This window comes from Piliocolobus tephrosceles, chromosome 6 (genome assembly GCF_002776525.5).
Source record: "Piliocolobus tephrosceles isolate RC106 chromosome 6, ASM277652v3, whole genome shotgun sequence".
Lineage (NCBI taxonomy): Eukaryota > Metazoa > Chordata > Mammalia > Primates > Cercopithecidae > Piliocolobus > Piliocolobus tephrosceles.
The window spans coordinates 35711519-35734446 of NC_045439.1; the positions used below are offsets into that span (position 1 = coordinate 35711519).

General features: G+C 46.6%; 2 protein-coding genes across 3 annotated transcripts in view; one reads left to right on the top strand and one right to left on the bottom strand.

The window, feature by feature from the left end:
* Positions 1 to 12071: 12071 nt before the first annotated feature.
* LOC111554942 (uncharacterized protein DKFZp434B061-like) lies at positions 12072 to 17960 on the bottom strand. The gene is made up of 4 exons (XM_026455198.1): positions 17697 to 17960; positions 17285 to 17496; positions 16898 to 17111; positions 12072 to 12182 (listed from the first exon to the last, which is right to left on the bottom strand). Exons 1-4 carry the CDS (start codon positions 17958 to 17960, stop codon positions 12156 to 12158), a joined length of 717 nt encoding a protein of 238 aa, XP_026310983.1. The 3' UTR covers positions 12072 to 12155.
* The window catches only part of MAP3K9 (mitogen-activated protein kinase kinase kinase 9), an 89320-nt gene continuing 84308 nt past the window's right edge, over positions 17917 to 22928 (top strand). For both annotated transcript variants that reach the window (XM_026455925.2, XM_023182916.3), the window contains exon 1: positions 17917 to 18434. In XM_026455925.2, coding sequence (XP_026311710.1) covers positions 18026 to 18434 — 409 coding nt within the window. In that variant the 5' untranslated portion in view covers positions 17917 to 18025. The remainder of the gene's footprint in view (positions 18435 to 22928) is intronic.

A 22928-nucleotide genomic window follows, 5' to 3' on the forward strand; every position in this document is an offset into this window, starting at 1 on the left:
GTTTTGCTCTTATTGCCCAGGGTGGTGTTTAGTGGCATGATCTCAGCTCACTGAAATCTCCACCTCCCAGGGTTCAAGAGCTTCTCCTGCCTCAGCCTCCCGAGTAGCTGGGATCATGCCCGGCTAATTTTTTATGTTTTTAGTAGAGATGGGGTTTCACCATGTTGGCCAGGCTGGTCTTGAACTCCTGACCTCAGGTAATCCACCCACCTCGGCCTCCCAAAGTGGTGGGATTACAGGCGTGGGCCACTGCACCTGGCCCAATTTGGTATTTTTAAATTTTCAGTCCACCTAGTCAGAAAATAGCTTTCTAAGCCTCCAGTATTTGTATTTCCTCTGCTCAAGAGCCCAGAGTGACTAAGACTGAGCCACCTTCATTCCCATTCCTGGGGTCTGCACCTGGCTCAATCAACCAAAATGGCACCTGAGGAGGGGTACACTGCTGTTATCATGTGGATTTGGCTATAGGAGCAGTTCTTGGGAAAAAAGGGAGATTCAGGCAAACAACCCAATTGGTATCTCCCACAAAGCCAAATAATAACTTACCACTTGCTTACATTTGCATAGCGCTTTAAGAATACTTGCTATCCATGATCTCGTTTGATTATTGGCACAACCTTATAAGGTAGGCAAAACGGGTATTAATATTCTTACCTCAGATCTACTTGATTTCACCTTGCCATGGGTCTGTTTTTAAAAATTCCTATCTCGGCTGGGCATGGCGGCTACGCCTGTAATCCCAGCGCTTTGGGAGACTGAGGTGGGCAGATCATGAGGTCAAGAGATCGAGACCATCCAGGCCAACATGATGAAACTCCATCTCTAATAAAAATACAAAAATTAGCTGGGTGTGGTGGCATGCGCCTGTAGTCTCAGCTACTCGGGAGGCTGAGGCAGGAGAATCGCTTGAACCTGGGAGGCAGAGGTTGCAGTGAGTCGAGACTGTGCCACTGTACTGCAGCCTGGCGACAGAGCAAGACTCTGTCTCAAAAAAAAAAAGTTATCTCTTCTATTTGCCTTTACATTTATTGAGGGCATAGATTATATCCTTTTCACCTTTGCACTTAGATCTCTAGTATCTAGCTGTGGGCTCTATACATGATGGGCATTTAATTGATATTTCTTTTTTTTTTTTTTTTTGAGATGGAGTCTCACTCTGTTGCCCAGGCTGGAGTGCAGTGGTGCAATCTTGGCTCACTGCAACCTCCACCTCCTGGGTTCAAGCAATTCTCCCACCTCAGCCTCCCTTAGTTGATATTTCTTAAATTGAATTTCTGTTTTCCAGATGAGAAAACTGAGGTCTGAGCTGGGTGAGGTGGCTCACACCTGTAATCCCAACACTTTGGGAGGCTGAGAAGGGAGGATCACTTGAGCCCAGGACTTTGAGACCAGCCTGGGCAACATGTGTGAGACCTTGTGTCTACTAAAAAAAAAAAAAAAAAAAGCTTGGCGCAGTGGTGCATGCCTGTAGTCCCAGCTACTTAGGAGGCTAAGCCAAGAGGATACCTTGAGCCTGGGAGATTGAGGCTGCAGTGATCTTTGATCACGCCACCGTACTCCAGCCTGGGTGACAGAGAGAACTAGAAAGAAGGAACGAAGGAAGGAAGGAAGGAAGGAAGGAAGGAAGGAAGGAAGGAAGGAAGGAAGGAAAGAAGGAAGGAAGGAAACCTGAGGTCCAGAATGCTGAGTGGCTTGCTTTGGGACACACAACTCCAGGAACAAGAACCTAATGATCTGCAGCCAGTTATCATCCCTCTATGTATCCAGTGGATGATTCTTAACAACACAGACAAGCCTGTGGACCCCCAGTTATATGGTGGCTTAGACTAGGTTCCCACCTGAGAGGTCTCCAGCAGCTCAGAAAGCCCATGCTGTAAGACAAAGTACCCAGGCTCTGAGGTTAGAAGCCTGAAGTCTGGTGGCCTCCAGGGAAACAATCTCAGCCCTCCAAGAAGGGTCCTTGCCAGAGGAGTTGGGCAAGCACGTAAGGAAGACAGGTTATTAAAACCTGAGTTTTCTCAGGAGTTGACTCAACTGTCTTAGCTGCCTGACATTTGAGTTTGATGGGAAAGAAAGGAGAAAGAAGCTGAGGTAGATACTGCCTTTGTGAGAAGCTCCCCACCACCTGGCAGAAGGCAGTCAGGGACAGCTGCAAGCTAGAGCTTATGGTCTCTGAAGTGGGCAAGATCGTTCAGTTCCACCACTTACAAAGTGACCTGGACAAGCCACTTTGGCTGTGTTCATTCTCCCAGAGTTGTGTGAGGGTTAAATGAGAAAATCTAAGTCATATGTCATTACATAAGGATTATCATCTCTTTTCATTCAAGGTAGCAAAAGCAAGAATTGTGCCAGGCAACGATGAAGAAGGCAAAGTCCCTTTCCTCAAAGACTGATGGTCAAGGGAGGGGAGCAAATGGCAGAGTAAAGTGGTGAGGGTTCTAAGTGTGCGTCGATCCTGTGGGAGCCCACAGAGGAAGCATCCCCTGTATCCTCAGGATGGTCAGGAAAGGCTCCCAAGAGTGTGGAACTTTAGAGCTAGGCTTTTTTTTTTTTTTTTTTTTTTCGGGTGGTGTCTCACTATGTCACCCAGGCTGGAGTGCAGTGGCATGATCTCAGCTCACTGCAGTCTTGACCTCCTAGGCTCAAGCAATCCTCCCACCTCAGCCTCCCAAGTAGTTGGGACCCCAGGTGTGCACCACCATGCCCAGATAATTTTCTTTTTTTTTTTTTTCTGTAGAGCTGGGGTTTTGCCGTGTTGCCTATGCTGGTCTCGAACTCCTTGGGCTCAAGCGATTCACTTGCCTCGGCCTCCCAAAGTGCAGGGATTACAGGCATGAGCCACTGCGCCTGGTCCGAGCTAGGTCTTAAAGGATAGATAAGACTTTATCAGGCAGGAGAAGCTGTGTTTGTAGGATACGGTGGGATTGTGACAGGGTGACTTTGAGGACATGGAATTACAATATGGCCAAGGGTGACAGAACTATTGTCAGATGCCGTCAGACTCCATGTATTTATGCTGCAGAGGCCACACTTGGCAGGCTGATTTCAGGGGCATCAACCACGAAGTCTCTGGGAAATCACAGGCTTTCAAGATTCTTCTTCCCTTGCTTGCTGGCAGTGGCTGTTCCTCTGTTCATCTCCATTTCTTCAGAGCCGGAAGAGATCTGAGAATGATCTGGTGCAATCCTCTGCACCATGGTTGGTATGGATGGGTAGCCCCATGTTATAAACGAGGCAACCACGGCTGAGAGAAGCTGCAGCCATCTTTGGGGACATGGCCCCTGGGACTGCTTCTCCTGGAATTCAAGATGCTTCTTTTCTTTCCTCCCTTTTAAGTTTCAAATCTCTATTTCAGGCAATACTTGATATATTACGTATTTATAATTCAAGTTTTCAGACTTTTCTTAGCAGCAGGTTATAAAAAGGAGAGAAGCAGAAGCTGAGACAGGGAGGAAGCAAACAGAATGGGGCAGAGGTGGGAGTGGGAGGCTGAAGGCTTCCAGGAAGATAAGCTTCCTCGACTGTTAGTGGATTCCATATCTGCAGCAATTCTACCCTCACCCAACCCAGAGGCTCTGGGACTGCTGAGAACCAGGACCACCTATTTTCACAGCAAATGACTGGAAGGAACCCAGGTGTCGCATGTTGAGGGTTTATCAGAATAAATGGCTGTTATTTTCTTTTCCTCTTCCCTTTCCTTCTCACCTATCCGTATTAGTGATCTAGTGTGACAGCAGGGAGACAGGAGTGAGCGGGGAGTATGGGACAGAGGGGAAGAAAGAGAAACAGGCCATACGCAGACCAGACCCACAGGCAGCTCCTGAGCTACCCAGATCGCTTCTCCTGTACAGGAAGAGCTGCGGGCCGGAGGGAAGGGAAGAGGGTCCCTGTTGGAGCAACTGGAGTGGCAGGAGGCGAGTGGGTCGAGGGAGGGTTATTAACAGGCACTAGGACACATATTTACAACGGGTGGCTTAAATCAAGGGCAGCACATTCACACCTAGCTACTCCCAAGCTTCCCACAAAGACATCTGAAGTGTGCAAAGCGCGCTCCCTGAGCCCAGCCCACCCAGGGGCGCGGCCCGCCTTCGTAGGGGACAAGGCCTCTGGCGCTGGCCTGAGCGGCTGCGGGAGTTCGCTCCTGGGAGGGCGCCGCGAAACCAAGGGCATCCTTCCCTTTGAGAGGAGGGGGCGGAGGAGGGGAGGAGAGAAAAAGGGAAGAAGGGAGGGGGTAGGGAAGGAGGCGGGGAGGGAGAGACGGAGGAAGAGAGGGCGGGAAGAAGGAAGGAGAGTGAGAGGGCGAAAAGGGGAGAGGGGGCGAACCAGAGAGATGTAGGGAGAGAGGGGAGAGGAGAGGGACTGGACAGGGGAGGGGAGAGCGAGGGGAGAGAGAAAGAGAGAGAACGCGAGGAGGTCGGGGAGAAGAGAGAGGAGAGCGAGAGACCGCGGGAGGAGAGGGGGAGGGAGAGAGAGAGACGGGGGGAAGCGAGACAGAGCGAGGGGAGACGGGGAGTGAGCGAGGGAGGGGGAAGAGAGACAGAGAAAGCGGGGAAAGCAAGAGAGTGGGGGGAAAGCGAGAGAGAGCGAGGGGAGAGACGGGGGAGGGGGAAGAGCGAGCGCGAGCGAGGCGAGGGGGGAGAGAGAGGCGCGCGCGCTGGTTGCACCAGCGAAACCCTGAGCTCCGCCAGCGTTATTCCCCCTCCCGCTGCCAGCCCTGGGTCCACGTGGGGAAACTGTCCCTCCTATACCGGGAAGAAACGACTCACCGCCTTCCAGAGGCGCAGAAGCTGAGCGCGGGACGCCACGGCCCGGAATAGGCGAGTGACCGCAGCTCCGACCCCGCGGCGGGAGGCCGGCTGGAGCGTGGGACCCCAGCCCAGGGCCCTTTCTCCGCACAGGCTGCGGACCTAGCCCATCCTGGGCCCCTCCTCCCCGGGGGGAGAGAACGTCAGCGCCGGGGATCCTGATGCGGGGGCGCGGGGGCGCAGACCCAGTGCCCGCCCGGTCCAGGTGTTGGGTAGCAGAAGGGGAGGGGTGGGGCGCCAGGGGCAGAGAGGGCCCGGCGTCCCAGCAGGGATGGAGTTACCACAAAGGGGTTCAAGGCAGCCTAACCCTCCGCGCTGAGTCCTGGAAGGCAGCCTCTGTGGCTCCGTGCATTTTGCACGAAGATAGGCTGCTCCCGGCGGCGTGAGGGGTCGGGGAAAGGTCCTCCTGTGGGTAAACTGATCAGAGAGCCGAGAATGGATTTTGGCTCCGACACACGCCACCCTGGCTTGCTTAGTGGCTCTGCACCCCACTTTTTATATAAAGTGGTTATTCAAAGACCTAGCACATAGGTTTTTGGTGAAGATTGAATGGGAAGGGCAGGTGAAGTCCTTGGCACAGGCCCGGCACACCGACCGATGGACCCAAGAATGTCAATTATTTCTGCTGTTATTCCCTCCAACCCCAGCTGTCCTTTCACAGAAGCAAACGTAGTAGACACCAGAAGACCCGGTGCGAAAGTTTGGCTTGGTTTAACAGAAAACCCACACTCTCCGAGAAAGTGGATTCTGAGCGAGAAAAGCTTTGGAGTCAGGAGCAGGAACCCCTGCTTGGGTCCTGGGCTTCTCTGTTCCTTAGTACTGTTCCTTAGTACTTAGCCACATTGAATAACCTCCCTGGGCTTCCGTTTCCTTATTAGTAAAATTGGCTACAAAGGTCCCAACCAGGTAGTACGATCCCTTCTGCCTTTATTGAGGGCTCGCTATGTTCTAGGCCCTGCTCTTAGGGCTGCCTCTGGATTATCTCAGTTAATCTCTAAGCTAGTTTAGGAGTTAGTTAGGATTATTTAAAATCTCCATTTTGCACTTGAAGAAACTAAGACTTAACAGAGAGGCTAAGTAAATTGTCCTAGACCACACAGTGAGTCATAGCAGAACTGGAGAGAACTGAGATTCAACTCAGGCAACCTGGTTCCAGAGTCTGTATATATATCTATTTTAATAGACAAGGTCTTACTCCCTCTCCCAGGCTGAAGTGCAGTGGCGCAGTGTTGCCATAGCTCACTGTAATCTTGAACTCTTCGTCGCTGGGACCACAGGTGTGCACCACTATATCTGGCAAAGTTTTTAATTTTTATAGAGACAGGGAGGGACTCACTTTGTGGCCCAGGTTGGTCTTGAACTTCTGTCCTCAAGTGATCCTCCTGCTTTGGCCTCCCAAAGCATTGGGATTATAGGCATGAGTCACTGAGCAGGCACCTATCTGTAAAAGTGTTTTCTGAACTCTAAAATAGTATATAAATGTTGGCTGTGATTACAGTGAGTGGTACAGCTGGTAGGTCGGTGGGTTCGTCTTCGCATACTAATGGAGGGTATATCTATCAGTGCCTAACCTACTGCCTAGTACTCAATAAGCTCTCAGTCACTCTGCCATCCCTTGCCCACATCCCAAGAAGGAGTGTATCCATGCAAAAGAATGGCAATTCCATCATGTACAGAGCAGGGGAAGAGGGCAGACTATCAAATACTGAGGAGACAGATCATGAAGCTGCAAGCAATTGCACCTGACCTGGGCATCAACAAAACCCAAGGAAGCAAAGATGGAAAGGCTTCGGATTGGAATCTCCCCTACTTTTCATAAAACACAAAGCACGGGAGAGTTTCCCTGATGTTCCACCGGCCCAACAGGCTGCTCTCTGGGGCTCCCACTGACTTCACAAAGGGTTCCATCCAGTAACCCAGAGAACAGGCAAGTGTCTTAGAGGTCTCATCAGTGTCAGGAGACTTGTGTCTCATGTTTGTGAGCAAAAGATTCACAGCCTTCAACTAGAAAAGGCAGAGCCATTTAAAAGGTCTCATTGAGTAGAAATCTGGAAAACCACATGTTAAAGTAGAAAGTATTTTATCATTTGAGTCTGAATGTTTTCTAATCATTATTGCGCCCTTAGTCATTTTATAGAGTTAAGGTTCTCAGGGACTAGACTGTTGTCATCTAACAGTTCTTGAAAGAACTTCAGACGATGTAATCAACTACCCACTTGACATCTCCACTTGGGTATAGAACAGTGATCTCAAACTTACCATGTCCAACATTAAGCTGCTGAGATTTGCCCCCAAACCAGCTTTTCCCACATTCTCCATAAATGGCAATGCTAGCCTTCCAGTCGCTCAAACCAAAAACCTTGATGTCATCCTTGACTCCTCTCTTTCTTTTATTCCCTTTCTGATTCATCAGCAAACCTGGTTGGTCTAGCCTCAAAATGTATTTCTAAATTCTGACCACTTTTCACCATACCCATTGTCACCTCCCTTTTCTAATTTGCTGTTATCCCTTGACAGGCTTATTGAATAGCCCCTTCTCACAGTCCCCGCACTTGATTTCTGAAGCCTGTTGCAAACCCAGTAGCCAGAGTGATCTTGTTGAAAAGGCAGACCACACCACTCCTCTGCTCATTAAAATCGTCAGTGTGGCAGGGCATGGTAGCTCACATCTGTAATCCCAGTACTTTGGGAGGCCAAGGCAGGAGAATTGCTTGAGCCCAAGAGTTTGAGACAGTCCGGGCAACATAGTGAGACCTTGTCTCTACAAAAAACAAAACAAAACAACAACAACAACAACAACAACAAAAATTAGCTGGGTGTGATGGCACATGCATGTAGTCCCAGCTACTCAGGAGGCCGAGGTGGGAGAATCACTTGAGCCCAGCAGGTTGAGGCTGTAATGGGCCGAGATCAAACCATTGCACTCCAGTCTGGGCAACAAAGTGAGACCCTATCTCAGAAAAAAACAAAAAACAAAAACAAACCTCTTCAATAGGCTGTCTCATTTAAAGTAAAACCAAAGTCCTCCTTTGACCTGAAGGACCCCATGTGAATAGGACACCCTACCTCTTGTAGCTCTTACCACCCTTTAATTTGCTATCTTTTCGTAAATACACAGGCATTTTCCTGTCTTAGGGCCTTTGCACTACAATGCAGTTTGCCTGAATGCTCTTTCCCTGTATCTGTATGGCTGGTTTCCTAAATTCTTTCAGGTGTCTTTACTCAAAAGTCACCTTGTCAGCCAGGTGCCATGGCTCACACCTGTAATCCCAGCACTTTGGGAGGCCGAAGTAGGTGGATCACCTGAGGTCAGGAGTTCGAGACCAGCCTGGCCAACAAGGTGAAATCCCGTCTCTACTAAAAACACAAAAATTAGCTGGGCATGGTGGCACACGCCTGTAGTCTCAGCTACTTGGGAGGTTGAGGAAGGAAAATCACTTGAACTGGAAGGTGGAGGTTGCAGTGAGCTGAGATCGTGCCACTGCACTCCAGCCTGGGCCACAGAGTGAGACTCCATCTCAAAAAAAACAACAAAAAAGTCACCAGTTACCTTGTCAAGGAGTTTTTCTCTGGCCACTCCAAAAAGTAGCCCCTCCTAACATTTCACACCCCCCCTCCCTTTCTTTCTTCTTTGCATTTACCTCTCTCTAATCTGATATTATGTGTTTAATTGCTTACTTTGTTCCCCCTATTAGAACATGAGCTTTATGAAGGGAAGAGATGAAGGGATTTTTCAGGAAGGGATTTTTGTTTGCTTTGTTCACTATTTTATCTCTAGTGCCTTGAATGGTGCCTGAAACGTGGTAGACACATGTATAAATATTTGGTGAATAAACGAATGAGTAGAATAAAAAATGAAGGACCCCAAATTAGCGTGGACCTTTTAGCAAGTCACTTATCCTCTCTACACTTCAGTTTCTTTGAATGTGAAATTGAGTTTTGCATTAAGACAGCTCCCAGTTTCCCTCCAGCTATGTGCAGACATCTGTGAGTTAACTTGAAAAGCTAGGACCTTGAAAAGGGTCTGAAGATTTGGGTTCAAGCCCCCGTAACATCACTTGCCTGAGTCTTAGTTTCAACTCACACAAACAAATGGAAAGGGCTCCACCCAGCGACCGCGAGGGTTAGTCTAGCTCTTAAACTAGAAAAAGCGTAAAAAAGGCGCCATACCCCTCAATACCACACGGCGGCGCAATGGTCCACCTTTGTCTCTAAGAGGGCAATGCTGTGCCAAGTCCTTTATGAAACAGCCCCTACTACCGTGCAATGTATTATTCAGACAACTGTGACGGTTGCTCATTCCTCAGATCTTATTGGTTTGTTCAAATAACAAAAATATTTAAATTGTTACTGTTTTAGATAAGAAGGCACAAATCTGAGCTCAGTCTTGCCAACGTGATTTAAAGACCAATGTTTGTCGGGCACGGTGGCTCACGCCTGTAATCCCAGCACTTTGGGAGGCCAAGGCGGGCAGATCACCTGAGGTCAAGAGTTTGAGACTAGCCTGGCCAACATGGTGAAACCCTGTCTCTACTAAAAATAGAAAAATTAGCTGGGTGTGGTGGAGAGCGCCTGTAATCCTAGCTACTTGGGAGGCTGAGGCAGGAGAATCACTGAAACCTGGGAGGCAGAGGTTGCAGTGAGCCGAGATGGTGCCACTGCACTCCAGCCTGGATGACAGTGTGAGCCTCCGTCTCAATACATACATACCTACACACATACATACCAAAACGTTTGAAAAGCTAAAGAAGTCTAAATCTGTGTCAGGTGAGGGGTGTCACAGCCATGCTAACTTAGTCCACATATCTGTCTGCACATAACCAAGAATTTCCCTCCATGAGGTAGGAGGGGTGGGGAATAAAGAGACTGTTTGGATTCCAAGACCTTTTGTTTGCTTGGAAGAAGCCATTAAAGCCTCTAGCAAATAAATGACTGTGAACCTAAGTAAGCCCTTAACAGGAGTCATTGTCATTATTGTTACTTATTAATAGTGTCATCCTCAGCTTCTGTTTTCCTTCCTCCACCATCTCTCCAACTAACAATAAAGGTTTTAGTTTGAATTTTGTATTTAAAAAGATAAAAGTGATTTCGTAGTTCTTTATTACAATTACACAAATATCACATGGTTATTTTTGTTGTAGCAAAAATAAAGTAAAATGAAGTTTGGAAACATGTACAGTAATGATGTGGAAATCATAGTTGGGCCATCTGTCCCTGCCCCAATCTCTTGTTGAATCGTAATCCCCAATGCGGGAGGTGGGGCCTGGTGGGAGGCAATTGGATCATGGGGGCGGATTTTTCATGAATGGTTCAGCACCATCCCCTTGGTGCTGTCTTCAGGATAGTGAGTTCTCATGAGATGCTTGTTTAAAAGTGTGTGGCACCTCCCCTGTCAACTCTCTCTTGTTCCTGCTTTTGCCATGTGACGTGCCTGCTCCTCGTTGCCTTCTGCCAGGATTGGAAGCTTCCTGAGGCCTCCCTAAAATCAGATGCTGCTATGCTTCCTGTGAAACCTGTAGAATCGTGAGCCAATTAAACCTCTTGCCTTTATAAATTACCTTTTCTCAGGTATTTCTTTTTTTTTTTTCTTTTTGAGACAGAATCTTGGTCTGTTACCCAGGCTATTTTGGCTCACTGCAACCTCTGCCTCCTGGGTTCAAATGATTCTCCTACCTCAGCCTCCCCTGTAGCTGGGACTACAGGCACGTACCACCTCACCTGACTAATTTTTGTATTTTTAATAGAGACAGGGTTTCACCATGTTGGCCAGGCTGGTCTCGAACTCCTGAACTCATGTGATCCACCTGCCTTGGCCTCCCAAAGTGCTGGGATTATAGGCATGAGCCACCTATTATCTGGCCAGGTATTTCTTCATAGCAATGCAAGAACAGCCTGACACAGAAGGCACTAAAAATGACCCATGCTCCACCACTTAGCTCAGAAATAGCTGTTAAGATTTTTATATTATCCACCCAACACATTTGTAATTATATTTTATAAGGATTTTTTTACTACTCTTTCATTTATCATTATACTGTACACATTTCCACATCATTAAAATTTTTCATAATTATCAATAACATACTTTTCTTAAATAACCTGTTTAAAATTGACAAAAAGTGTATTTATTTATAGCATACAACATGACGTTTTGACGTATGTATACACTGTGGAGTGGTGAAATCAAGCTAATTACCAGATGCTTTGCCTCACATACTTATTGTTTTGTGTGGTGAGAACACTTAAAATCTACTATCTTGGCAATTTTACAGTATAAAATATATTGTTATTAACTATATTCACCATGGTGTATAATAGATCTCTTGAACTTATTCCTTTTTTCTAACTGGTAATCATCATTTCCTCTCTTTTTCTATGAGTTCTTTTTTTTTTTTTTTTGAGACGGAGTCTCGCTCTGTCGCCCAGGCTGGAGTGCAGTGGCCGGATCTCAGCTCACTGAAAGCTCCGCCTCCCGGGTTCCCGCCATTCTCCTGCCTCAGCCTCCTGAGTAGCTGGGACTACAGGCGCCCGCCACCATGCCTGGCTAATTTTTTTGTATTTTTAGTAGAGATGGGGATGGGGTTTCACCGTGTTAGCCAGGATGGTCTGTATCTCCTGACCTCGTGATCCGCCCGCCCTGGCCTCCCAAAGTGCTGGGATTACAGGCATGAGCCACCGCACCCAGCCGAGTTCAACTTTTTTAGATTCCACAAGATCTATTCCATAAGGGAGTGAGAGTTCATGTGATATTTGTCCTTCTCTGTCTAACATACTATTCTAATTAGAAAATCAGAATATTTTAATGGTAGAAAATGCTAAATAGTACAGGACAAAGAAAAAAATCACTCCTAATCTCATAATCTAGATTGGTGATAATTGCTGTTCACCTTTTGATATATTTTTTTCAATAATATTAATGCATACGTATTTTTCATAAGATTAGGAATATATTACACATATAGTTCTCTTAATTTTTCAAATTTATTTAAAAATTATTTGAAAATTACAACAGATTTCTTTTTTTTTCCTACTTAACATGATTATTTTCCCAGTCATTTCATGTTCTTCAAAAATGCCAATGATAGGAATAATTTTCTCTTTCCTGAAATCTCTCTTCTTGTGATTAGAGCTGCTTGAGGTCCTGGACGGAAAGGCTTGGATGAAGGCCTTGCAGACTCAATATGGTTGTAAGCAGTATAATTTCAGAGGGATGTCCCATGGGCTCACTCTGCAACCAGGCTGGATGAAGCAGAAATGATTTGACCTTCACGCCTTAATTAAAGGCTCTGATCATTGTTAAAATGCAACTTGCTCTCCAGAGATGCGACATTCTAAACAGCCCCTCATAGTTTATTGCTTTTCTGAACTGAGGTTTTCCTAGGAGATAGAAGAAAAGAGGAAAGATTTCTTACCTTTTTAGTGGTTCAAGCTGCATTAACTCATAATTCCTCATAGAAGAATTAAATACTATCAATTGTAATAACATTCACAATTTATTAAGCACTTATTATTATGCATTAGGCACTGCCAAGAGGACCTCTTACTTCATCTAACCCTCACAGCAACCCCATTTTATACAATCTCATGTTACCAACAATGAAACAGAGGCTCAGAGAGGTGAAAGGCCTCCCACACCCATGACAAGTTGATCAAGAATTCAAACCCGGGTCTGACTCCAAAGGTCTGTTCCATAAGCCCTGCCACACATCTGCCCAAACCACTTGCTTAAAATCATGTTTAATGCAAACAGAGTTTATGAATCAGAAACTAGGGCTTCTTTTCTGAAATGGTATAACATGAGAGGTGAAAGTGGTGGGCTGGTTTTTTTAGAACAGGTCAAAGGGGCCAGGCATGGTGGCTCAAACCTGTAATCCCAGCATTTGAAGAGATGGAGGCAGGAGGATCCCTTGAGGTGAGGCCAAGAATTTGAAGCCAGCCTGGGCAACACAGTGAGTCCTTATCTCTACCAAAAATTAACAAAATAAGCCAGGCATGGTGGCATGCACCCGTAGACCCAGCTACTCAGGATGCTGAGGCAGGAGGACCCACTGAGTCCAGGAGTCTGAGGCTGCCATGTGATCAGCGAGCTATGATCGTGCCACTGCTCTCCAGCCCGGGTGACACAGTGACACCTCGTTTCTCAAAAAAAAAAAAAAAAAAAAAAAACTGGCTGGGGGGTTTTTTTTTTTTTTTTTTGCATCAAAGTACTAATTTTAAATATTTCCCAAAAGAATCAAGGAAAGGGTGACATTCATTAACTAAGTCACAGTTTAGGCTCAAATAATAACAGTAACTACATGCTAGATTATGTGTTAAGCACATAACATATATAAGATAGGTACAATTATTCTTAATTTCCAGGTGAGGGATCTGGGGCACAGCAGGGTTAACTTGCCTAATGGCGTGCAGTAAGCATAGATTCAAATTCAGTCAGAAGCCAAGACCCCAAATTCTTCATTAGTCTGTGAAACCTGCCCTCCTTTCCTGCCCTTTCTTCCCTTCCCTCCTTTCCTTCCTTCCTTTTCTCCCCTCCCTGCTTCCTTCCTGTTTCTCTTTTTGTCCTTTCTTTTGTTCCCCTCCTGTCTTCCCTCCTTCCTTCACGCCTTCCTCTCCTCTCCTATCTGTTCTTTTTTTTTTTTTTTTTTTTTTGAGAACAGGGTCTCACTTTGTCACCCAGGCTGGAGTGCAGTGGAGCAATCTCAGCTCACCACAGCCTCAACATCTCTGCTCAAGCAATCCTCCCATCTCAGCCTCCCAAAAGCTAGGACCACAGGCACCACCATGCCTGGCTAATTTTTCTATTTTGTAGAGATGGGGTTTCACCCTGTTGCCCAGGCTGATCTTGAACTCCTCAGCTCAAGTGTTCCACCCACCTCAGCCTCCCAGAGGCCTCTGTTCCTTTTTCCTTCCTTCCTTCTCTCTCTTTCCTTCGGGGAAAACCCTGGGTTCAACTTCCAATCAAGAGGCCTGGGTGTAATTAAAGAGTGTTTCTGGGAGGTAATAGGCAGGTGAAAGAAGGAAAAAAAATATGTTGACTATTTGCTGGGTGTGAGCAGCATGCTAAGAACTTCTGCATGTCCTGTCTCATTTAATCCTATAAACATCCATTATAACCAGAGATTATTATTACACCTACTTAAAAATGAGGAAACTGAGGTTCAGACAGACGTCTCGCCCAAAGTCACAGCGTTTTTAAAGGACAAAGCCAGGATAAACCATGATCTGTTGAGTTAAGTCTAATGTCAACTCGCATCACTGATGGCTCTTTTCTCCCTTCCTTATGCTATGCTTTTCAGTGTGGTAGAGAAAATGTTTCTTTTTTGGGGTGACATCTGCCAACCCCCTCCTCAAAAACTTCCTCGTGGTAAAATCTTGGTAATTCCACCTCATTTTCAAAGTCTTTTACAATCTGCCCTTCTTTTATTTCAGCAATTTTATTTCCCATCACTCCCTTTTCACATTCTCTCCTCTTCTCTGGCTGAAATTTCTATTATTGCTACCCACTACATTAATTTCTATTTCCACATCTTTTATTCTCTAGTAATCAAATTGTATGTATCTTTCAATGTCCAACTTAAGCATCTCCTTATCCATTCCAGTCCGCAGAGAAGGCAATATTTGATCACCCCACAGTCCTACTCAAAACCTTTCAGTGATAATCTTTTATACGCTGAACAAAACCAAGGCTTCTTCGCCTCGGATTCAAGTCAGCCATCCAGTTGCAAATAAGTACTGAGACTCAATTATGTGCTAAGTACCCTCTAGGTGCTGGGAGAGCTGTGGAGAACCAGACAGACTGGTTCCTGCTCTTATGGTGAATGCACTAGACATTAAATAATTACAAATAATCAATTATATAATTACTAGTGTGAATCAAGTAATTACAGGGCCCTTTACAATCTGGTCTCAACCTATCTTTTCAGAGTTCTTTCTCATCCTTCCATTCCATCCAAATGGTCCCCCTCTCCATGCTTTCCTACCTCTGTGGCCGTGCCTATTCCCACCTTTCTTTCCTGAACACACTTTTCCCTGCTCCACCCCACTCCCCTCCAGGACCAGTTCTGCTGCTGCTGCTTACATGCAACCCTGCCAGACAAGTTTAGTCTGAAAGATCTACCCTCATTTGAATTCCTAGCACTTATCCATTCAACAACTATTAACTGAATGACTTGTTGAAATGTTTGATGATATGAGATTCTAAATATACGCTATGGCATTAAAGGTTTAAGTTGTGCAGAGAATTAGAGTTTTCCTATTGAGAAGGATCAATGATTTTTCTCCTCTCTTCCCCTCTTCCCAGGGAGTGGGAAGGAATCCACTAAATAATGGAACATACAAAATTATGGAGAAGTAAAATGACAATAAAGTTACCCAATTACTCATAATCCAACTACTTAGAGACCCACCACTGACATTTTTCTCTTTTTAGTACTTTTTGTTCCTGTTTCTGTTGTGCTGTGTGTCTACAGTTTGTAAAACTCTTTTTCCCTCCAGTTAAAAAAAAAATTTTTTTTTTGAGACAGGGTCTTGCTTTGTCACCTAGATTGGAGTGCAGTATAGCAAACACTGTTCACTACAGCCTTGACCTCCTAGGCTCAAGCAATCTTCCTGCCTCAGCCTCTCAAATAGCTGGGACTACAGGTTCGCACCACCATGCCTGGCAAATTTTAAAATTTTTTGTAGAGATAGGGGTCTCGCCATGTTGCTCAGGCTGGTCTCCTTCCTGGGCTCAAGTGATCCTCCTGCCTCAGCCTCCCAAACTGCTGAGATTTCAGGTGCAAGCCACCACACCCAGCCCCAAGTTAAAATTTTATCAAGACAATTATTTTATGGCCTTTAAAAAAACACAAAATACCTCCGCCCCCACTCCGTTGCTCTCTTCCGCTTGAGGGTGGAATGGTTTTGTCTAAAACAAAACTTAGAGAATTTACTCAGACTCATCCATATCTTTTCCAGTTCGTGGATCCTATGTATAAGAACCTGAGCATTGTTTTAGGGTCTTTACTTAAACAGAAATTTTCTCAAGACCTACTCTGGATGTTTTTTAGAACAAGCCTCATGTCTCTTCTTCAAGACCTTAAATGTGTGCTATATACAGTGTAGTTAGTCATATTGATGAGCAAACCACAGAATGTCCAAACTATGAGGACATATGATATCTTCCAGTTCACTCCCCTCACTTTAAGAGTACAGTGTTAGGCCACCTGCCCAAAGTCATGTAGCTGCCTAGTTATCTTTCCAAATTGTCCCACTGTCTTTAGTTTGTGTAATAATAAACCCAAACTAAAATTCAACAAAAGCACTCACCCTTGCTAAATAAATAATGTCTATTCCTACCACTGAAGGGGAAAAGGTCACAAAGCTTGGTAGAGATTGGGCTAGATCTGCACTGGCTTATTTAGAAATTTCAGAGGACTAGGTGAGGTGGTTAAGGCCTGTAATCCTAGCACTTCGGGAGGCCGAGGCAGGTGGATGACTTGAGCCCAGAGTTCGAGAAGAGCCTGGGTGACACAGTGAGATCTTGTCTCTACAAAAAAATAAACAAAATTAGCCAAGCGTGGCGGCACATGCCTGGGGAGGGTGAGGTGGGTGGATTGCTGAGCCTGGGATATTGAGACTGCGGTGAGCCAAGATTGCGCCACTGCACTCCGGCCTGGGCAACAAACTGAGACCCTGTCTAAAAAAAAAAAAGAAAGAAAGCTCAGAGAACCTTTCTTACTGGAAGTCAACGTTGCCATGATAGGATTAAAGTAAGAAGAAACATTATGGGCCTCCTATCTTGTTCTTAATGTTCAAAATGCAGGGTATAGCAAAAGCATATAGAAAGAGGTCGTCCTGACTCATGAACTCAACATCGCTTTCTACGTTTATTCTGCTTTGGTTCTTCTTAATCTGACCTCTGTAGACTTCACCACGATCCAAGGTGTAATTCCAACAGGCAAAAGAAGCCTAAGGCTTGTCGAACAGTTGGCTCCCTTCAGACAGACCAAGCCCAATTCATGGCAGCGTTCCCAGCCTCAGGTTGAAGCCCAGTAAGGTGGTCTCTTGCCTTTCTGAATTCTGAAAAGAGTGGTTTTGGAATCTCTTCTTACCGGAACCCAGGAGAGGGCGAGCTGTGGTGCAGTCTTCCTAAAGGGGAGAACCGTAGTTTTCAGAGTTCTTCTAATGAACATCTCAATGGGCCTAAAAGGCTTCAATAGCAGATGAAAGGTTTCGGGGTGAGAGTGGGCGTGGGCGAAGCTGATCCCTCTAGGTTGGACTAAGGCAGAGCCAGCTCCGAGAGGGAGAATCCAACTGTAAAATGATCTGGGGAAGAAAGAGCTCTGTTGGGGGTGCAGCCGGATGAAGAACACCGGTGCTGCTCAGTGCAGCCCCTACCCATCCAAGGCAAACAAAGGCAGCGGCCTCTCTTCCAGCCTTTTAGTTTGAACGAAGGCTCAGTATTACCTTTTAGGATCCACCCTTCCCTCCTAACGCACCCAATGAGGCCAGAGCCTTTTCCTGCCGGGAGGAGCTGAACTCTCCCAGGAAACGGACAAGTGCCGCGGGCCAATGGTGGGACCTGCGGCGGGCCAGTGGGCGGGAGGAGTGGGTCGACCTGGGTTTGAGAACCAGAGAGCCCACAAAGGGGGAGGGCACGGTGCGACGGCGGCGCAGTGGGTGAGAGGGACCTGTGAGGCTGCCAGCGAGGCTACCCCAACCAAGGCGGAGGAACCGGGGACTGGGCGGCCGCAGCCAATGGGAAGGCGGCGGGCTTGGGGCGGGGCGGGGCGGGCTTGGGGCGGGGCCCCTCGGGTCCGCAGGGCTGGGGCGGAGCCAGGCCCGCGTCAGGTGGTCCCGGCGAGCGGGCGGTGCGGGGGGCGGGGCACAGCACGGCGCGGAGAGGAGAGCCGCGGCCGGCGGGCGGCGGCGGCACCGGCTGCGCGAGCAGGTACCGGCGGCGGAGGTGACGAGGCCGCCCCCGGGGGGCGAGCGGGCAGGCGGGGACTCGGCCCGCTGCGCCCCTAGGCTGCGCGGAGCGCTTGCGCTCGGCGCTCTTCTAGTACCGCGGCAACAGCGGCGGCGAGCCGGCTTTCCCAGCCCCGCCAGCCCGGGCCCTACCTGCGGCCGCCGTCGTGGGGCTGGGGGGGTCCTCCCAGGTCTGCGGAGGCGCATGAACAATAGGCGGCGGCGGCTCCTGCGGGCAGCGGCGGCCCCGCACCCTATGGATCGGCCGCTCCATGGAGCCCTCCAGAGCGCTTCTCGGCTGCCTAGCGAGCGCCGCCGCTGCCGCCCCGCCGGGGGAGGATGGAGCAGGGGCCGGGGCCGAGGAGGAGGAGGAGGAGGAGGAGGAGGCGGCGGCGGCGGCGGCGAGCCCCGGGGAGCTGGGCTGCGACGCGCCGCTGCCCTACTGGACTGCCGTGTTCGAGTACGAGGCGGCGGGCGAGGACGAGCTGACTCTGCGGCTGGGCGACGTGGTGGAGGTGCTGTCCAAGGACTCGCAGGTGTCCGGCGACGAGGGATGGTGGACCGGGCAGCTGAACCAGCGGGTGGGCATCTTCCCCAGCAACTACGTGACCCCGCGCAGCGCCTTCTCCAGCCGCTGCCAGCCCGGCGGCGAGGACCCCAGCTGCTACCCGCCCATTCAGTGTAAGGCGAAGGCGGGGCCCGGGAGCCGGGCGGGGAGGGGGAATGACAGGGGCCTGGGGGGCGGTCGGGGAAGGGGGGAGCCCTGCGCGAGGGCCAGGATGAAGGCGGGGGGGTGGGGAGGAAGATTGACCTGGGTGTGGGTGGCGCGCTTGGGCTGCCCGGGCTTCGCTTGGTGCGCCGGATAAGCTCGAGACGCCGCAGGCCCTGCCCGCACTTCAGGCGCTTGGGCTTCACCTTCATTTGGCCACCTCAGCAGTGGCTCCCGAATTCCTCATCCTGAAGTCCCAGCCTGATAATTTGCCCGTTTCCCAGTCCCTTCCTCTCTTACCGCGCCCACCCCCCTCCCCGCCCCCAATTCCCAATCTGGAAGTGTTTAGGGCAAGCTGGTGGTTAGTGTCCAAGCCTTAGTCCTCAAATCAGGGACCTTGCCACCACCTCTTCTAACGCCTGTCCCCGCCTCTTAAAGGCATTTGCTTTCAAAGAGATGGGGGTGTCTCCTCAGGGCTGGGCTGGTTTACAAGTCCCGGAAGCATGTGTGAACTCAAGGCCCAAGTGCCTGTAAAATGTCGGGTTGATTTCTTGGATCCTAATCCTTATATCTCAGAAGTTGTACCTTTAGGAGTCTCACTGTTTAACGTGCTAAGAGGGATGTGTGTGTTGGGAGTGGGGGTGGGACAAGTGATGATTAGAGAGGAAAAAGTATGTCGTTGCCCCATGGGAGATCAGGATTGCAAGGTACAGTGGCTGAATCCCAGCCCTTTGACAGTGAGGCTGTTTGGGAAATACATTTTCTTCTTTCTTCTCACCCTAGATCCTTGCCTATATTTGGAACTGGTCAAATCTCACGGGGACCATGCTCAGGGGTCCCTCCCAGGGCCTTTCTCCTAGTGTCCTGGTTTCCGTCAATTTTCCAGGAGCCCCATATTTCATACCCTATAATGAAATCTTCTTTGTTTTTTCAAGGGAGTTAAATTGCCATCAGAATCCCTTGATCATATTAGTTTGTTTCAGAAAAAACACTTAAATATCTCTTTAGTGTAGTTTGCACTATTTTGTATTTGAGAGTTTCCATAATCTCTTATCTGTTAAAAAGGTATTGTTAATATATATTAATTACTGTTTATTCCTTATTTTGTATACTTTCATCTTAGTTGATTTTTTAAAACGTCATTAGCAAGGACCAACTTTAAATATTTAGTTTTAAAATTTCCTTTGTAACAGTTACGTTTCTGGCTCTGTAACTTATTTTTTACCCCCACATTGTGTTACTTTAATCTTGAGGGTTTTTTTTGTTTTTGTTTTTGTTTTTTTGAGATAGAGTCTCCCTGTCTCCCAGGCTGGAGTGCAGTGGCGCAATCTCATCTCACTGCAACCTCTGCCTCCCGGGTTCAAGCAATTCTCCTGCCTCAGTCTCCTGAGTAGCTGGGATTACAGGTGCCCGCACCATGCCTGGCTAATTTTTGCATTTTTAGTAGAGATGAGGTTCACCATATTGGCCAAACTGGTCTCAAACTGCTGACCTCAAGTGATCCGCGTGCCTTGGCCTCCCAAAGTGTTAGATTACAGGCGTGAGCCACCGTGTCTGGTCTGTCTTAAGATGTTTTTTAAAAACTAGCATGTAATATCAAAGTCATTGCCTCTGAACTTGTTTTTCTGCTCTTCCTTTTCTGTTGGTGTTTTGACTATCAAATTGATGTTCAAATCTTTAGGTTCCCCCCTCCCTCTCATTCAGTTTAAAACTTCATTTTTCTTCATTTTAATCTTTAAAATGCTTGGAGGTAGGAAATTACTTTAAATTGTTTCCAGATACTACATCTTTTTGGGACTAGTTTGGTAGGCTTAAGGCTAAGCATCCTGGCATAGTGTTTTGAAAGTGTTGAAAATGAACTTGGGCATATATTGGAAGAAATATGAATAGCCTGGCATGTTAGAAAACATAGTGTCATTTTAAACATAAGTCAGATTTTGATTCTGTGGGTGAAGTTTTGTGATTTTGTTTTCAGGGACAGCTAATGTCAGAGTAGAAGAGCTAGATGAGGTTCGTGATCAGGAACTCAGTTTCTTTAATATCTTGTGCTCTGGCTGCTGGAGCAGTCAAGAGTCAGTATGACTTAGGCTGAAAAACTGTCCACAGAGCCAGGCATGACAGCAATGTACTACTTCTTCATTAGGTGACCAGGACTTATCTTCATTATCATACAAGTTACTATGGATAGAGTGGATTCCTAAATCTGGAACCCAGATGTTGAGACAGTAGGAAGTAATTTGTTCTAATGGAAAGAATTGACTCGAAGAATACGGCATTTGAAAGATCTAGCACGTTCTTTTATTTGGCCTCACTGGGAGTTCTGATTTTGACTGGAATTAATTTTTGATAATTCAGAATATTTAGTTTCAGTCAAAAACTAATCATTGAGTACCTAGTGAATGATAGATACTGTACATTGTGTTAAGTACCAGGACATAAAGAAGTGATAAGATCAGAAAGTGCTTTTGAGTTACATGAGGGAGATTAACGATGTAAATATAAAACTTCAGTGCAGTGTCTTGGTAAAGATGCAGTGCCTTGGTTCATCAGAGGGTGAACATGGGCTGTTACTGACAGGTGCATCTCTCATCTATGTGCTCTACCAGCTCAGTTCGTGTCACTTGGAAAGTGAAGACAATTGACAAACGTTGTCTCCAAAGACTTGGAATGAAATTGAGCCACTGACACTTCATCACCAGAGTTACCCTTTTGAACTTCCCCTCTAAGGATGTGTTGTGACGTTGCATTCTGGACCATGAATAGAAGATGTTAAGTCAAGCAATAGTGTTCAGTTTTAGTTTCATATTATTGTTTCTTAAGTGAAAATTTAGCTTCAAACTTTATTTAAAAGCTTTTTTTGTTTTTTTAATTTTTAGAGACAGGGTTTCACTCTCTCGCCCAGGCTGAAGTGCAGTGGCGTAATCATAGCTCACTGCAACCTTGAACTCCTGGGCTCAAGGGATCCTCCCACCCCAGCCTCCTAAGGAAGCTGGGACCAGAGGCTCATGCCACCATGCCCAGCCAGTTATTTTTATTTACTTTTTTAATAGAGATGAGCTTTTTCTTTGTTGCCCAGGCTAGTTTTGAACTCTTGGCTTCAATCATTCCTCCCACCTCAGCCTTCCAAAGTGTTGGGATTACAGGTGTAAGCCACTGTATCTGGCCTCAAACTTTATTCAAAACAGAAGGGGAAAATTACTAAATATCATGACAAAGAAAACATATAAAAATGTTATTTTAAGTCATTTTACATTCTTATAGTGCTTTAATCCTCTCCATTGTAGGTACTTGTTAGAGTTTAGCTGCCTATGGATGACAAATATAAATAACCCAGGAGCTCACCCATCTTCTTTATTTTAGTGAAAGATGAAAAATAACCCAGGAGCTCACCCATCTTCTTTATTTTAGTGAAAGATGAAAAATGTACAGTTCCAAACTCACTATCTTGGGAGGTGGAATCCTAGGTATTATATGAAAGTTTCTCTTACAAGAGAGTTGTTTCAGTTTTCAAACAGGGCATACATTAAGGTTATTAGTTCATACTTTTTATTATCTACATCCACTAGAAATAGAAGGACATATTTTCAGATGTACCTAAGATTTTTAAGTGAGTGAAGTATATACCATTCACTTACTCAAAACCCACCAAAATGTGCCTAAACATTCAGTTTCCAAGCATGTGATTGAGAGGGAATAACATCTTGACTTTAAAAATGGAAGAACTAAGGATTTATTCCTGATATTCTTGGAAATATCCTTCTACAGAAACTGAAAAATGTGCTGAATGCAACTTGACCTGATTCTTACTTAAAACCAGGTCTTGACTGGAGCAGGGAAGGGAAGGAGAGCCCCACATACTCTGCTGCACCTGGAGGTCTAGTTCCTTCGTTCCTATCCAAAGGGACTGAGCAGGGAAGGAAAAAGATGGTCCTTCCTCCCTCCCTTCTTCCTGGGTTCTGTCTTTTATCAGTTTGAAAGCTGTGTTCTGTACTTTTCTTGGAGTCAAGTCATAATATTTTTTTTAACTAAATAGCAAGAACCTGAGATGTTTATGTTCTACCCAAAGAGAGGTTATTGCTTTCCCTTCCCTGCAGAGGTTTTTAGAGGAGCTGTCCTTTCAGCACCCTAGTACTGAATCGTATCTTTTAAACCTCCCTGCATTTATTTTTTCAATCCCTCCTGCGTTTAAATAAATATTTAACACCTACTGTTTGTTTACAACTATGCTTAAGACTGGAGGAAAGAAGGGAGGGTACAAGAGAAAGTACAATAGTTAAAATTCCTTAAGGAGAATTCAGGTACTCAGTTGAGGAAATAAGAAAACAGATACAAATTTGTTAAATAATCACACATCTTTTCATATGTGTAAAAGCTGCTAGAAAAACATGAATATTCCTTCCCTCCATGACCAGGAAGACTGTTAACATGTATTTCTCCAAGAGGGTTTCTAATCTTTCTTTATAACA

Excerpts from the sequence above, each read along its gene's own strand:
- LOC111554942 (XM_026455198.1), bottom strand. The coding sequence starts at position 17,960 with ATGCGCCTCCGCAGACCTGGGAGGACCCCCCCAGCCCCACGACGGCGG. Across the intron at positions 17,497-17,696 it reads GCCGCCGCCCGCCGGCCGCG|CCTCGCTGGCAGCCTCACAG; the intron begins GCTCTCCTCTCC and ends TGGTTGGGGTAG. Across the intron at positions 12,183-16,897 it reads TCGCCCTCTCCTGGGTTCCG|GAAAACCTCAGTTCAGAAAA; the intron begins GTAAGAAGAGAT and ends TCTATCTCCTAG.